At 37.2% G+C, this 13,431-nt stretch overlaps 1 protein-coding gene across 2 annotated transcripts in view; it reads left to right on the plus strand.

Annotated features, from left to right (window-relative positions):
• CEP152 (centrosomal protein 152) overlaps positions 1-13,431 on the plus strand; it is a 102,943-nt gene that overhangs the window by 67,142 nt on the left and 22,370 nt on the right. For both annotated transcript variants that reach the window (XM_089907264.1, XM_022587158.2), the window contains 4 exons: positions 1,745-2,026; positions 4,263-4,394; positions 9,256-9,906; positions 13,190-13,331. In XM_089907264.1, coding sequence (XP_089763390.1) covers positions 1,745-2,026; positions 4,263-4,394; positions 9,256-9,906; positions 13,190-13,331 — 1,207 coding nt within the window. The remainder of the gene's footprint in view (positions 1-1,744; positions 2,027-4,262; positions 4,395-9,255; positions 9,907-13,189; positions 13,332-13,431) is intronic.

Consider the following 13,431-nt stretch of genomic DNA (forward strand, 5'->3'; position numbering starts at 1 on the left):
TGCAATAAGTTCTCAAACTAGGTTCTTCTGACCACAAGATTGCTATTAATCAGGGTTGGGCCTATCTCAAGATGGAATCATAGACCATTGTCCTGTCTTTTGACCTCCCTACTACTCATCTCCTCTCCTCTCCTCCAAATCTCATCAATCTAGTGCTGGCACCTGAAATTCTTTTACTAGTCATTTTTTAACATAAAAGTATATATTATGGAATATATCTAGCCAAATACCTGTAAAAAAATATGAATGGGTCTTCCCTGGTGGTGCAGTGGTTAAGAATCTGCCTGCCATTGCAGGGGACACAGGTTCGAGCCCTGGTCCAGGAAGATCCCACATGCCGTGGAGCAACTAAGCCTATGTGCCACAGCTACTGAGTCTGTGCTCTAGAGCCTGTGAGCCACAACTACTGACCCTGCGAGCCACAACTACTGAGCCCGTGTGCCACAACTACTGAAGCCCACACACCTAGAGTCCATGCTCCGCAACAAGAGAAGCCACCGCAATGAGAAGCCCGTGCACCGCGACGAAGAGTAGCCCTCACCCACCGCAACTAGAGAAAGCCTGTGCGCAGCAACGAAGACCCAACGCAGCCAAAAATAAATAAATTAATTAATAAACTTATTTTTAAAAAATATGGATGACGCAAAACAAATCCCCTATTTTTACATTGCTTCAAATTGTTTTTTAGTTGGATTTGCTAACCAGTTATTTACCAGGGGAGTGAGAGAGACAGCTAATGTTTTTGTGTTTTGTCAGGAAAGCATAAAGCATAGAGCAAAAAAGGCCACACAAGATGACCTTTTTGAGAGAAGCAATACAGCCAGGGGCTGTGGTAGCCAGGGAAGCTGTCTGAGAACTCTGGATACCCAGGAGGTGGGAAGCAGGAAAAGGGAAAAGCAAATTTTGCTATTACACAGTTTTGCCCAGTACTAATTATGTTTGGGTCCATCCCACTACACTGTTGAAAGTAGAATCACTAAGGCATCCTTCCAATAATGCCCTCCTCTTTTTTTTTTTTTTTTTTTTTTTTTCCGGTACGCGGGCCTCTCACTGTGGTGGCCTCTCCCGTTGCGGAGCACGGGCTCCGGATGTGCAGGCTCAGCAGCCATGGCTCACGGGCCCAGCCGCTCCACGGCATGTGGGATCCTCCCGGACCGGGGCACGAACCCGTGTCCCCTGCATCAGCAAGTGGACTCTCAACCACTGGGCCACCAGGGAAGCCCATGCCCTCCTCTTGAACGCAGTTGACTGAGTACAATTTCATATCATAAGAAACAAGATTCTAATGTGTCCAAATAAGTAAAAATGTTTTTTAGATTGTTCAATTTTAGTTTCATTAATTATGCTTACCCAGTGCCTGCTTTGTGGAAAGCCTGGTATTGATGGAAAATCACATATTAATAGTAGAAGTTTTCTTTGTTGTTGTTGTTGTTTTATCATGTGATCATTGTAGTGGCCATGTCAAAGCTTCCAGAAGGTCGCATCTTGAGAGCAAGATAGCCTGACCTTACACAATATACTTAACTCTTCCATGTGATTTATGTCCCATACATAAGGTCAAAGAGTAACTTTCAGGATTTCCTTGAATATATTCTCATTGACTAAATTTCTAAACCTCACATAATAACTACAACAATGCCTAGATGGTTTTCAAACACTGCTGTGGTTGCTTTTTTAGCTAGCTATTCTAGTTTTTGCTTATTTGAATATTTTTCTTTTCATACGATTTTTCTTCTGTAAACAGATCAAACAAGAACTTATTCAGCAGCTTGAAAAGGAGTGGCAGTCTAAGCTGGATCAAACTATAAAGGCTATGAAAAAGAAGACCTCAGATTGTTGCAGCCAAACTGACCAAGAAACTGCTGTTGACGTTATTTCCAAGAAAGAGATGGCAATCATGATAGAAGAGCAGAAGCGAAAGATCCAGCAAAATTTAGAGCAGGAGAAGGAAATAGCCATCAAGGGGGGCTTGAAGCAACTTGAGGTTGAATCGGAACTCAAATATTGTGAAAATATTGCCAAACAGGTAAAAGGCAGGTTTCCTATAGTAAAATTATTGGAACTGCCTGCCTATTGATGAAAACCCGTAAAGTGCTACCGTTGAACTTGTTCATAACTTTATACTTAAACATTTTGTATACCCCAGGGTAGGATAACAATCTTATGTTGTTGCCAAATTTGTCATTATATTTCTGTCACAAAGCTGTCGCCTCTCAGTTTTTCTGTATGTTCTTTCAGTTTACAAAATGTTTGCTCCTCTGAGGTCCGTCTAAACATTAAGATGCCTGAGGTTAACGATGATGGTTTTACATCTGAATGAAGCACAGTTTAATTATGAATCTTTCTTATCTAACTTTATAGTAAATATTCCACTAAGGTAGTTATAGATAAGTAAGCTTAAAGTGAATAAGATATATAACAGTATCTTGTGTTGAGACTTGAGAGTTGAATCTGCAGGCATTCCCCTGCAAATGGGACTTTGTCTATAAATCCCAACCCCTGTCTCCCTGTAACAGATGTACAACCAGATCACCCTCAGAATTCATCAAGTCTTACATTTTTGCCAGAATTGAAGTATCAACCTCACTTTATGGTCAAAAATTCATTCTTGACAGCAAGAAAATTTGCCAGGTGTAAGGCTCTAAACTATAATATGTTACTTGGTTCCAAGAAAGGTCATCCAGAGAAAAGTACAGCTCTGTGTTAACAGAATAACGATGAGTTATTTGATTTATCAATATTATCTATTACAGTGATTCTTGAATTTTTTGTTCTCAGGATGTCTTTATGCTTTTAAAAATTGAAGACTCGAAAGAGCTTTTTCTGTGTTGGTAGTATGTCTATTTACTGTATTGGAAAAATATCTAAGAAATTTAAAAAAGAAGAATCCTCGCTCATACTTGCCATTGGCTATCAGAGAAGAGACATATCATACAGCATGTAGCCTCTGGAGAAGTGCACTATTTACACATGAAAGAATGGGAGTAAAAAAAAGACAAATAAGGTCCAAATTTTTGAAAATAGTTTTGACCTCACAGACCATCTGACAGGGTTTCTAGCCCTCAGAGGTCCCTGGACCTTAATATAATATTATTTATTGTATAGTTTTTATTTTAGATCTTTTACTTATTATAAAGTCTTAAGATAATGCCTGAAGTACAGTTTTAAAAAAAACATACTCTGCTTTTGATAAATATTTGAAATTCTACCTATTTGTTAAATTGTTATACATGGTTTTACAAGGAATCCTTAAAGTTTGGAAGCATAGGCAAATGTAGTAATTGTATCCAGGACATTTTCAATCAGTTAATAAATAATTTTCTCAACAGAGTTAAGACAATGTTCTATAGGCAAAGAGACATGTTCTTAGGGGTGCTGCTTAGGTATTTATACAATCACAGATCTTGTGAAGAAAAACAAATAGCATGATATAGTAGAAAGGAAATGTTCATAATAACTTCTAAAGGAATGTAAATTTCTATAGGAGCTTTATCTTTTCCCCATACTTTTAACTTCCTGGAATTTACCTATAAATGTATTTAGTATTTTAGTGAGAAATTCAGCCCCTTATATCAACTCTGCTTTTGTGTGCGTGTACGGCTATATGTATGTTGTGTATCTGGATATTTCAAACAAGGAAATAAGGAAAGTTTATTTAATAAATGATCTATGGTCACCCTGTAACAGATGTACAACCAGATCACCCTCAGAATTCATCAAGTCTTACATTTTTGCCAGAACTGAACTATCAGCCTCACTTGACAGTCACAAATTCATTCTTGACAGCAAGAAAATTTGCCAAGTGTAGGGCTCTAAACTACAATATGTTGGTGCATGCTTGCCTGTGTGCGTGTGTTTATATGTCGGGCACGAGGTCTGAGGAGGTGGTGGGTATACTGATTGGACAGTGGCTGACACCAAGCAGCCTTCCTGCATGTCTTCTTCTTTTTCCCCAAGATAAATAGGAGTTTGTTGGAAATGGCAATTGGTACTTTGTATAAAGCTTTCTAATAATAGTAGTGGCCATCAAACATGTATAGATTTCTAATTCCTGCTTTGCCTTTTGCAGTGGATAGTATGGGACAGTTAGAACATTTAGAACCCCTACTGTTTGGGGTAAGGTGGGGTGCTTGAAGTCAGTTTAACTACTGTAGTGCAATACAATGTAAATGCACATGAAATCACAGTGGTTACCTGCACATGGGATCTTTCTGAAATTTTATACGTTCCTTTACCTCTCTCCTGCAACTGCTCTCCTGCAGGTAGAAACAGCTGTGCAAAATGCTCGTCATCGGTGGCTGGAAGAACTGCCGGAGCTTGCAGAGTATAAAGCACTTCTAAGGGCAGAACAGAAAAAGTGGGAGGAGCTACAAGAGCAGTCTGTGGCCAAACGGGTAAGAGCTCTCCTGGAAAGAAGCTTCAGGAGGGCCTCGTCTCAGTCCCGGGAACTCCTGCCTGCTCACAGCACCGTGGGAGGATTAAATGCGATAATGCATACTAAGCATAGGGCCTGATTAGTGGGATCTGTTCTCATCATCATCAAGTTGCGGAGGGGGAGAGAACGTGTTTCAGGGTTGCGAAACTCTCATAATCTGGAGCGCCACCTTACCCGTGGAATGAAACCCCTATTTATCTTGCGGTGCCTTTAGGAGAAACTGAGAGAGCAGTTAGCTATACAGTATCCTTTCACATGCATGACTACTGTTTTCTGTGCTGTGTCAGTAGTCTTATAATATGCTCCCCTTGATAAATAACAAGCTCTCTTTTCCAGAGATGTCATGTCCCTTGACTGGAAACATCAGATATTTTAACCATTTGTATCCTCACAACTTAATTTATTAGTGTAAACCGGTTCTAATCAAAATGCCAATAAACTGAACATAGTTTTGAAGTTTGGCACAATAATTCTAAAATTTATTTGGAAAACTGAAAGGACTAGAAATTTTTCTAAATGTTCTGGAAAAGAAATAGTAGTCCAGCCCTAACACTTAATAGAATATGTTGGAAAGCAGCAATTCAGACAGTGTTGAGTCACAAAAATAGAATTCTTTTTCATTCAGTACTATACAGACTTGAGATAGGCCCAACTATGACTAAAAGCTTAATAAATTGTTTCAAAACAAGGAAATGAGGAATTTTCCATAATAAATCATCTTATGATAGCATTTTAGAAAAATTGTTTTCCCACCCCCTACACCACAACAAACTCTAGGTTTATTCAGAAGACAAACATTTTTAAATGAGAGTATAGAAAAATTAAAAGAAATGGAATATTTCAGATTTGCATCATAATAACTCAGTTGTGAGGCAACAGGCAAGGCACAGTAGCCAAGATAGGTAAATGGGATAAAATATGTACAAACATTTAAAACATTTTTGTAATAAAAAAACAAGTGAAGGGGATAATAAAAATAAGAAAAGTAAATGAATCAAAGAGAAACGTTAATACTAATATATGATTAAAAAAAAATACAAATTTATAAGAGAATCTGTGGGTGAGTACACCAAAGATATGAACAGATAGTCTTCATGAGAGTCCAAACAGCAAACTTAAGGTGATATTTTATGCCATATGTTTATATCTTCTCTTCTTAATTGTAATGCACAAAATAGATTGCAGTATCAAGCATATGCTACTCTTCTGTTGTCACAACCATTTAAGAAAATAATGTGCGTAACAGACATTGTAAATGAGTCATACGTTGCATTCATAATCTTATTCCACAAGTTACTTAAGGAAATAAATTCAGCATAAGTAAAAAATCTAATATTTTTCTCAACTTATGTGGTAGTTCATGGGTAGTTCATGTAATGGTTCATTACAATATTCTCTGTACTTTTAGTACGTTGAAATATTTCAAAAGGAAATTTAAGAGGGAGAGAGAAAGAGGAAATAATATGATGGTATGCATATGTGTCTTAGAGCTCAGAAGTTAAGAATAATAAAGTTGATTTTTCCTTAAGAACACAGAAGGTCTGAATATATGTGAATGCAGAAATACAGAAACGAGAGGATGGTGTGTTGCTTCTCAAACTTGAGCAGGCATGAGAATCACCTGGAGGGCTTGTTAGAGCACATTCCTGGGCTTTGCTCCTGGAGATGCTAATTTGTTGGGTCTGGAGTAAGTCCTGAGAATTAGACTTTGTAACTGACTCCTGGGTGATGTGGTAACTGCTGGTCTTTAGACCACACTTGGGTGTGAGTAGCAGTGTTCTAGATAATTATTCAGCCACAAAACTTAGTGTTTTGTGCAAATGCTCCCTCCAAGCCAAATGAGATGAGCAAGAGCCAGTTTCAAAGCATTTACTGGAGAGTTCTTATAAGATTAGAGTGATCCATCAAGATCTGTGGAAATTTAAAGCCAGTTTCCAGAGTCCAGAAGTCGGCAAGTTGGTTCAGTGGTTCCCAAACTTTGCTGCACATTGGAAAAATGTGAGGATCTTTTAAAAAATACTTTTGCCTGGCTCCCACCCCAAGGCTTTATGTTTCAATTGGTACAGGGTGTGACCTGGGCTTAGGGATTTTTGTTTTGTTTTGTTTTGTTTTGTTTGCGGTACGCGGGCCTCTCACTGTTGTGGCCTCTCCTGTTGCGGGGCACAGGCTCCGGACGCACAGGCTCAGCGGCCATGGCTCACGGGCCCAGCCGCTCCGCGGCATGTGAGATCCTCTCGGACCGGGTCACAAACCCGTGTCCCCTGCATCGGCAGGTGGACTCTCAACCACTGCACCACCAGGGAAGCCCTGGGCCTAGGGATTTTAAAAGCTCCTTAGGTGATTCTAATGTGTAGCAACATCAGGAAACACTAAATAAATTAATGCTGTCAAGTTCTCCTTGTAAAATTTTATGTGAGAGGTTGTACACTTTTGGTGAGCTTTGGGCAGGTCATGCAAATTCCCTGGGATCTGACACCTCCACCCAGGTTACCTGTTAATAATTTCCAGGCATCCATTGTGACACGACCTGATTTCCTTTTTGGGAAAGGAAACATGTTTCAAACATGTTTCACATCATTACTGAATTATTCTGCTGGTAGCAAAAGAATTTTTCTGTGAATTCCTTTGTAAAGCTCATCTTAGATAGTGGGTTCCTTTAGTAAACTTAAAGTATGATTCAAAATTTTTGATTTATATCCAACTATTCAGGAACACATTTTATTGAATAAAGGTATGTAACATGTGTCTAGGTATCCATATAGTTGAAGATGTTCGCTATAATTATATAATAGCTGAGAATTAAGGACGCAGACCCCCTGTCTCAATAGCCAGAGCGTATATATGGTATTTTTTTGACATATATATATATATATATTTTTTTTTTTTTTTTCTATGTCATAATATTGACCTTTAGTCCAGTAATCCTCCACTGTAACAGCTCCTTTACTTTACAGTGAAAATTGACTTGTATATTTTTTGCCTCTGAGTCCTTTTGGGATTTTTTTTTTTTAATTCAAACAGAAGGTCACAAAAATTATAATCATCCTCATCAGTTCACTCAGTCCCATGTAATTAATTTTTTTCATCTTGATCTTCTGTTAGCACTTTTATGAATTCATCAGTTTTCCATGAGAATTCTGAAAATGCTTATTCATTCAGTTCAGCAGTATAGTCAGTATATATGGTATTGATTCATAACAGTCACCATTGTCTAGGCCAAGCCTTTGGAGATGGCCAGTTCTTCTTTTACATTTGTATCCTTGTGACTTCTTTGAATTCAATCCAGGGAATATTAGAAGTAAAAGGGACTTGACATCATCATCCAATCTGCTCGTTATATAGAGGACACTAAGTGCAAAAGAGATTAAGAATTTTTCTAAGCCCATGCAGCCAACAGTAACAGTAACTATATAACATTTTTTGAGTCTTATTGTTTGCCAGGCTCTAAGTGCTTTATTTTTTTATTTTATTTTTTATTTTATTTATTTATTTTTTTGCGGTACGCGGACCTCTCACTTGTGGCCTCTCCCGTTGCGGAGCACAGGCTGCGGACGCGCAGGCTCAGCGGCCATGGCTCACAGGCCCAGCCGCTCCGTGGCATGTGGGATCTTCCCGGACCGGGGCACGAACCCGTGTCCCCTGCATCGGCAGGCGGACTCTCAACGACTGCGCCACCAGGGAAGCCCTTATTTTATTTTTAAAAAATATTTATTTACTTATTTATTTGGCTGCGTCGGGTCTTCGTTGCGGTGCGCGAGCTCTCTAGTTGTGGTGTGCGGGCTCTAGAGCACACAGGCTCAGTAGTTGCAGCACGCAGGCTTAGTTTCCCCCGCGGCATGTGAGATCTTAGTTCCCTGACCAGGGATTGAACCTTCGTCCCCTGCATTGTAAGGCAGATTGTTAACTGCTGGACCACCAGGGAAGTCCCCTAAGTGCTTTAAATAGATTATTTCCTTTTGTCATTTAATCCAAAAAAAAGGAAAAAAAAAAAACTATTAGGTGGGCATTGTAATTATCTCCATTTTATAGATGAGGAAACTGAGGCTCAAAGAAATTGAGGAATGGGAAGTTAATTCCAGCAGTTTGTCTCCAGAGCCTGTTCTGTTAAGCACTGTGCTAGGCTGCCTCTGCAATCCAAGTAAGGATTTGAGCTACAGCTCAGGCTTTTTGATTCCCTATTACTTTTTGGTTAGGTACTACTGGTGTCTATGATCTGCTAGTCTTGCTATTCTGTTATAAACAAAAATTGGATTAATGAAAAAATGACTTTTTCTGTTTGATATTGTCATTTAATGAACTGTTTTAACCACTAAAATTACATTAAAATACAGTATGTTTGTCAGCAAGTTATTGTGCAGGTTATGTGTTACATTCCTAAAAATATTAGTAAGATTTCCTTAGAGGCTGCTTTTGCTTCATATAAAAGATAATTCATTTGTTGGGGGCTTAGATTTGAGACAGCATCTGTATTAAAAAAACAAATATGAATTTTTTTCTAAAATTAGTTTTAGATAATTGTGTAATTATATATTTTTGGTCAGTTTAAATTTCTAGTTATTCATATAGAAATGGATGTTTTATTTTAAATAACGTAAGACAAAGTATTAGGTGATTTAAAATGAGGGAAAAGATCCTTAAGTTTAGTGTAAGTATATTTTAGGACCAGCCAATGTCTTATCTAAATTTACTTTTTCCCTTTAATTTTGATTTTAAATCTCTTATTAATAAGTTCAAAGATTAACCCAAATGGTTACTTTAATTTTTTTTATCAATGAGGAGAATCATAAAGAGTTTTCATTGTACATTATTATGTCCTTTAGATATTGTTTGCTATTTCTGAAGCTAAAGAGAAATGGAAAAGCGAGATTGCAAATCTGGAGAAAAATGTCATACCTGGAAAGCAATTGGAAGAGAAGATTCATTCTCTGCAGAGAGAGCTTGAGTTAAAGAATGAGGAAGTCCCCATGGTTGTCAGGGCTGAGCTGGCAAAGGCCCAGAGTGAATGGAACAAGGAAAAGCAAGAAGAAATCCACAGAATTCAAGAACAAAATGAGCAAGATTACCGGCAATTTTTAGATGATCATCGAAATAAAATCAGTGAGGTGCTTGCAGCAGCTAAAGAAGACTTTATGAAACAAAAAACTGAACTACTTCTTCAGAAGGAGATAGAATTACAAACGTGTTTAGACCAGAGTCGCAGAGAATGGACTGGGCAGGAAGCTAGGCGGATCCAACTGGAAATCCATCAGTATGAGGAAGACATCCTAACTGTCCTTGAGTTTCTCTTAAAGGACACCCAGAAGGAGCAAGCCAGTGGTTCAGAGAACAAGTACCTTTTGGAACTCATGTCGACTTGTTCTTCGAAATGGGTGTCTGTGCAATATTTTGAAAAACTAAAGACCTGCATACAGAAAGCATTTCAAGATATACTCTCCCTACTTATGGAAGCTGTCAACTCAGACTGGGGAAAGGTATGTTCCTAATAAGTGAAAAAAGCTGTGATTAAATGTGAAAGATGATTGTAGAAGCTGCATTTGGTACTTTTTCCTTTCTTCATTCTCCAGTTTAATAGGTGTAAGACTTGTGTTTTTACTAGTGGTTTAAAAAACTTTTAGCAAATTCAAAGGATTGCAATTTTTTTTTGCCCCCCCCCCCCAAAATTTGCTTCTTCATAGTGCCACAAATTTGAGCAGAGCTTTTAGCGACTAGACATCTTTTTCCTAAAAAAATATATATATACTGTTCTTTGTAAGGGCCTGAGATTTCAGAAACTGAATAACTTTCATTCCTATTTTTGTTTTCTGGGCATGACTACTTCAAGAAATATTCATCGTATTAAACTAGGGTTTCTTAAGATCTTCTAAAGAGTTTGGAAGCCTATTTCTTGCCCTCAAGGAATTTATATCTCATGTAGGCAAAAAATGCCAACTGGGTACAAAGAATATTGATATAGAAACAAGCAAGTAGAGATACGGCTCACTCACACAAAAAGCCCAGTTTTGTTAGTGTACTATATATGTGCATGTAGAATGAATTAGTTGTATTCTTTTTGTTGTGTAAGTATTCTCTGACTTTTAGTTTGTGTGGAAGATCTGATAAAACCAAAGTCTTGCTGCCTTATGATTAAAGACATTAGATATGCATGAAAAATCCGGAATGATATTCTAGGCATTGCGACCAGCCAATTTCAACATTTGGAATTCGAGGTAGAAAAAAAAATGCCAATATTATAAGGTTTGTCTGATAGAAGAGTTGAGACATAAGAACTACAGTTCATTAAAATATTGTGATTAAAGATTTTCAAGGCCCGGATTGAGCATTTGGTATTAATACCTACTGGAAAGAGTTATAAGCTACAAAAAAATCTGAGTTCCAGCTTCATACTTAGCGATAAATAGCTTATTTACCTTGGGTAGTCATAGTTGCTCATCTGAAAAATAAAATACAAATCCCTGGTCTAATTCCTTGGATTTTGGTAGGATACAAATGACATAGTTTGATCTTTCTGCATCTTGCATTTGAAACACTACAGAATTTTAGAGCCAAAGGAACCTGAAAGATCAATCTATCCCATCCCAATTCAACCCAGTTGATATTTTTATTCTTGATTTCACAAAGATGTTACTCTTAATAGTTGATTTTAATGTAAAATTAACTCAGCAAGACCACTTCCCATGAATACTGCATGATTGAGAATTTTTGGAAAAAGTAGATAATTAAGAAGAATTATTTATAGCAGACTTTAAGGGTAAGAATTGATGGGAAAATCATGTTATATGCTTTCAAGTTTGCTTTTCTGAAGCAAAAGGAAACTTTGCTATGAAAGTCAAGAAACTACAACACCTTTCTCCTACTGTTAATATATATAATCAACCCTGGGGTCTTTTTGTAGGGCTTAAAATTGTGCAAGCAGTGTAAGATCCTCTGTAAGACTTTATGTGTCTCACACGTATATGGAGACAGAATCACATAATTTGGCTAAGAGTTTAGACTTTTGCAGCTTTCACTGAGTGGGATCAGATTCTGTTCCTGAGAAAAAGGTGCCTCTGAAATGCCTAATCTGGCATTTGTCACAGAAGAATAATACTCAACCTTCTGCTGTCTTAGTGCTAACTCAGCTCAGGACCTTGAGATAAAGCAATAATTATAAAGCAGTGATTATAAATTTGCAATATAGGTGCCATAAATGTGAAGAACTATGATTTTTAATTGATTAAATTTGTGGTTTTTAGAACTGTTCGTGAAAATTAAAACTGGAAAAAACGATCGGTATATATAAAACAAGTCCTCATTAAAATAACTTAGGTGATCAAGATTTAATTTATTTTTAATCAATTTTTTTCAGCTTTACTGAGCTACAATTGACAAATAAAATAGTAAGATATTTACAGTGTCATCATGATGATTTGATATACATATACATTGTGAAAGGCTCCCCACCATCTAAATTAGCACATCCATCGCTGCACATATTTACCTTATTTTTTGTTGGTGAGAACATTTAAGTTTAGATGATCCAGATTTTAAATGGCAAGAATGCAATGAATTAAAAATATGGTTTCCAATAAAATGAATGCCTTATCAAATATATAATTTATATTCATATACTAAGTATATTAATACAGCAGTTCATAATAGATAAAAGAAAACAGAAATATCAACTGGAACAACATTTTTAAACAAATTTAAGGATGTGTGTTTTGTGTTTTCTTACCACCCATGTCAAGTTAAAACTAAGACAAAAGGTTGCTGCTCCTGCCTTTTTTGCCATCTTGGCTTTTCTCCAGTTTTGAGTAGAAACTGGAAATATTGGCTCCCTTTGGGATCAGTTTTTATTATTCCTTTTGGCCTCAACCTCATACCCTCTTGACTGACTGGAGTTTGCATTGTCTCTGTACCTACTGACCTCTGCCTCTGTTGGGCGGCATGGGTAGGTGTCCTGACAATGAAATGAGTTTCTCAAAATCAAAATCAAGGCTTCTAGAATTAAGCATATATAATGTATTTTAAGTAAGTAAACAAGACAGCTTTCTCAAGATTACCTGTTCTGTTTGAGATTTAGTAGTTGTCCAAAATCTGAAAATATATTGCCTTAAAAGAATGTCCCACCATTAATGAATTTAGTAGCTGTGCTGCCAAAACAGAGACTAGAATGCAGAAAGTGTTCAATAAATATTAGTGAGGAAATGGTCTTGTGCAAGATGTTTCACTTAGATGAGCCTCAGTTTCTCTCCTTCACATTGGCATTCGACTGTCTTTCCTTGTGAACAAATGACAATATGTATTAAAGTATTTAGAAACATGAATACTGTATGTTTCAAAAATTGTTTTTACTGTTGTTACTTTCAATTCATGGGAGGCAAAAGGTTGGTACTATAGTTTCTAATGAATTTTCTCCCTGCTGAAGTGAAAATGTTCTGGATTTCCAAAAACAATTCTGATTTCACATAGTCTGTCCTGTGGTTTGATCACAGAAACCATTAAAATATCTTAGAAGTGGAAACTATATCTCCTGTCTGTCCCGTAGCTGGCCCACCAGTCCTCTGTTGGATAATGTTCTAATTGGGAAAATATGGTTATAGGAGTCTAGCTCATAGTAATGACAGTATTCACAGAAAACCCTAAGAAAAATATTGGTGATAGTTTAGGCAAGATTTTTTTCAGGCTGTGTTTTCTTTTTATATTTTTAATATTAGTATTTTGAGTAGAGAAAGATTTTTAATAAGCATTAACTATGAAGATAATCTGTTTCAGAGAAATATGACCAAGATCTCTAAGGATCCTGCCACAAGGATCACTGGCAGAGGAGACCCTAGGGTCCTGGCGCTCCTTCCTGCACTTACATGTGGACACCACGCTCAGCCCTTGGCCATGCAAGAAGCAGAAGCAGAAGCTGGTAATGGGATTTTGTTCCTACTATTCTTTGCATTATCCATAATCCCAGTTCCAGAGGGTTGTTTTGAGGATAAAAGGAAATCAAAGACGTGCACAGTTTC

Source organism: Delphinapterus leucas, chromosome 2 (genome assembly GCF_059928025.1).
Source record: "Delphinapterus leucas isolate spDelLeu-1000000601 "Yukka" chromosome 2, BTC_Dleu_Yukka2, whole genome shotgun sequence".
NCBI classification, from domain to species: Eukaryota; Metazoa; Chordata; class Mammalia; order Artiodactyla; family Monodontidae; genus Delphinapterus; species Delphinapterus leucas.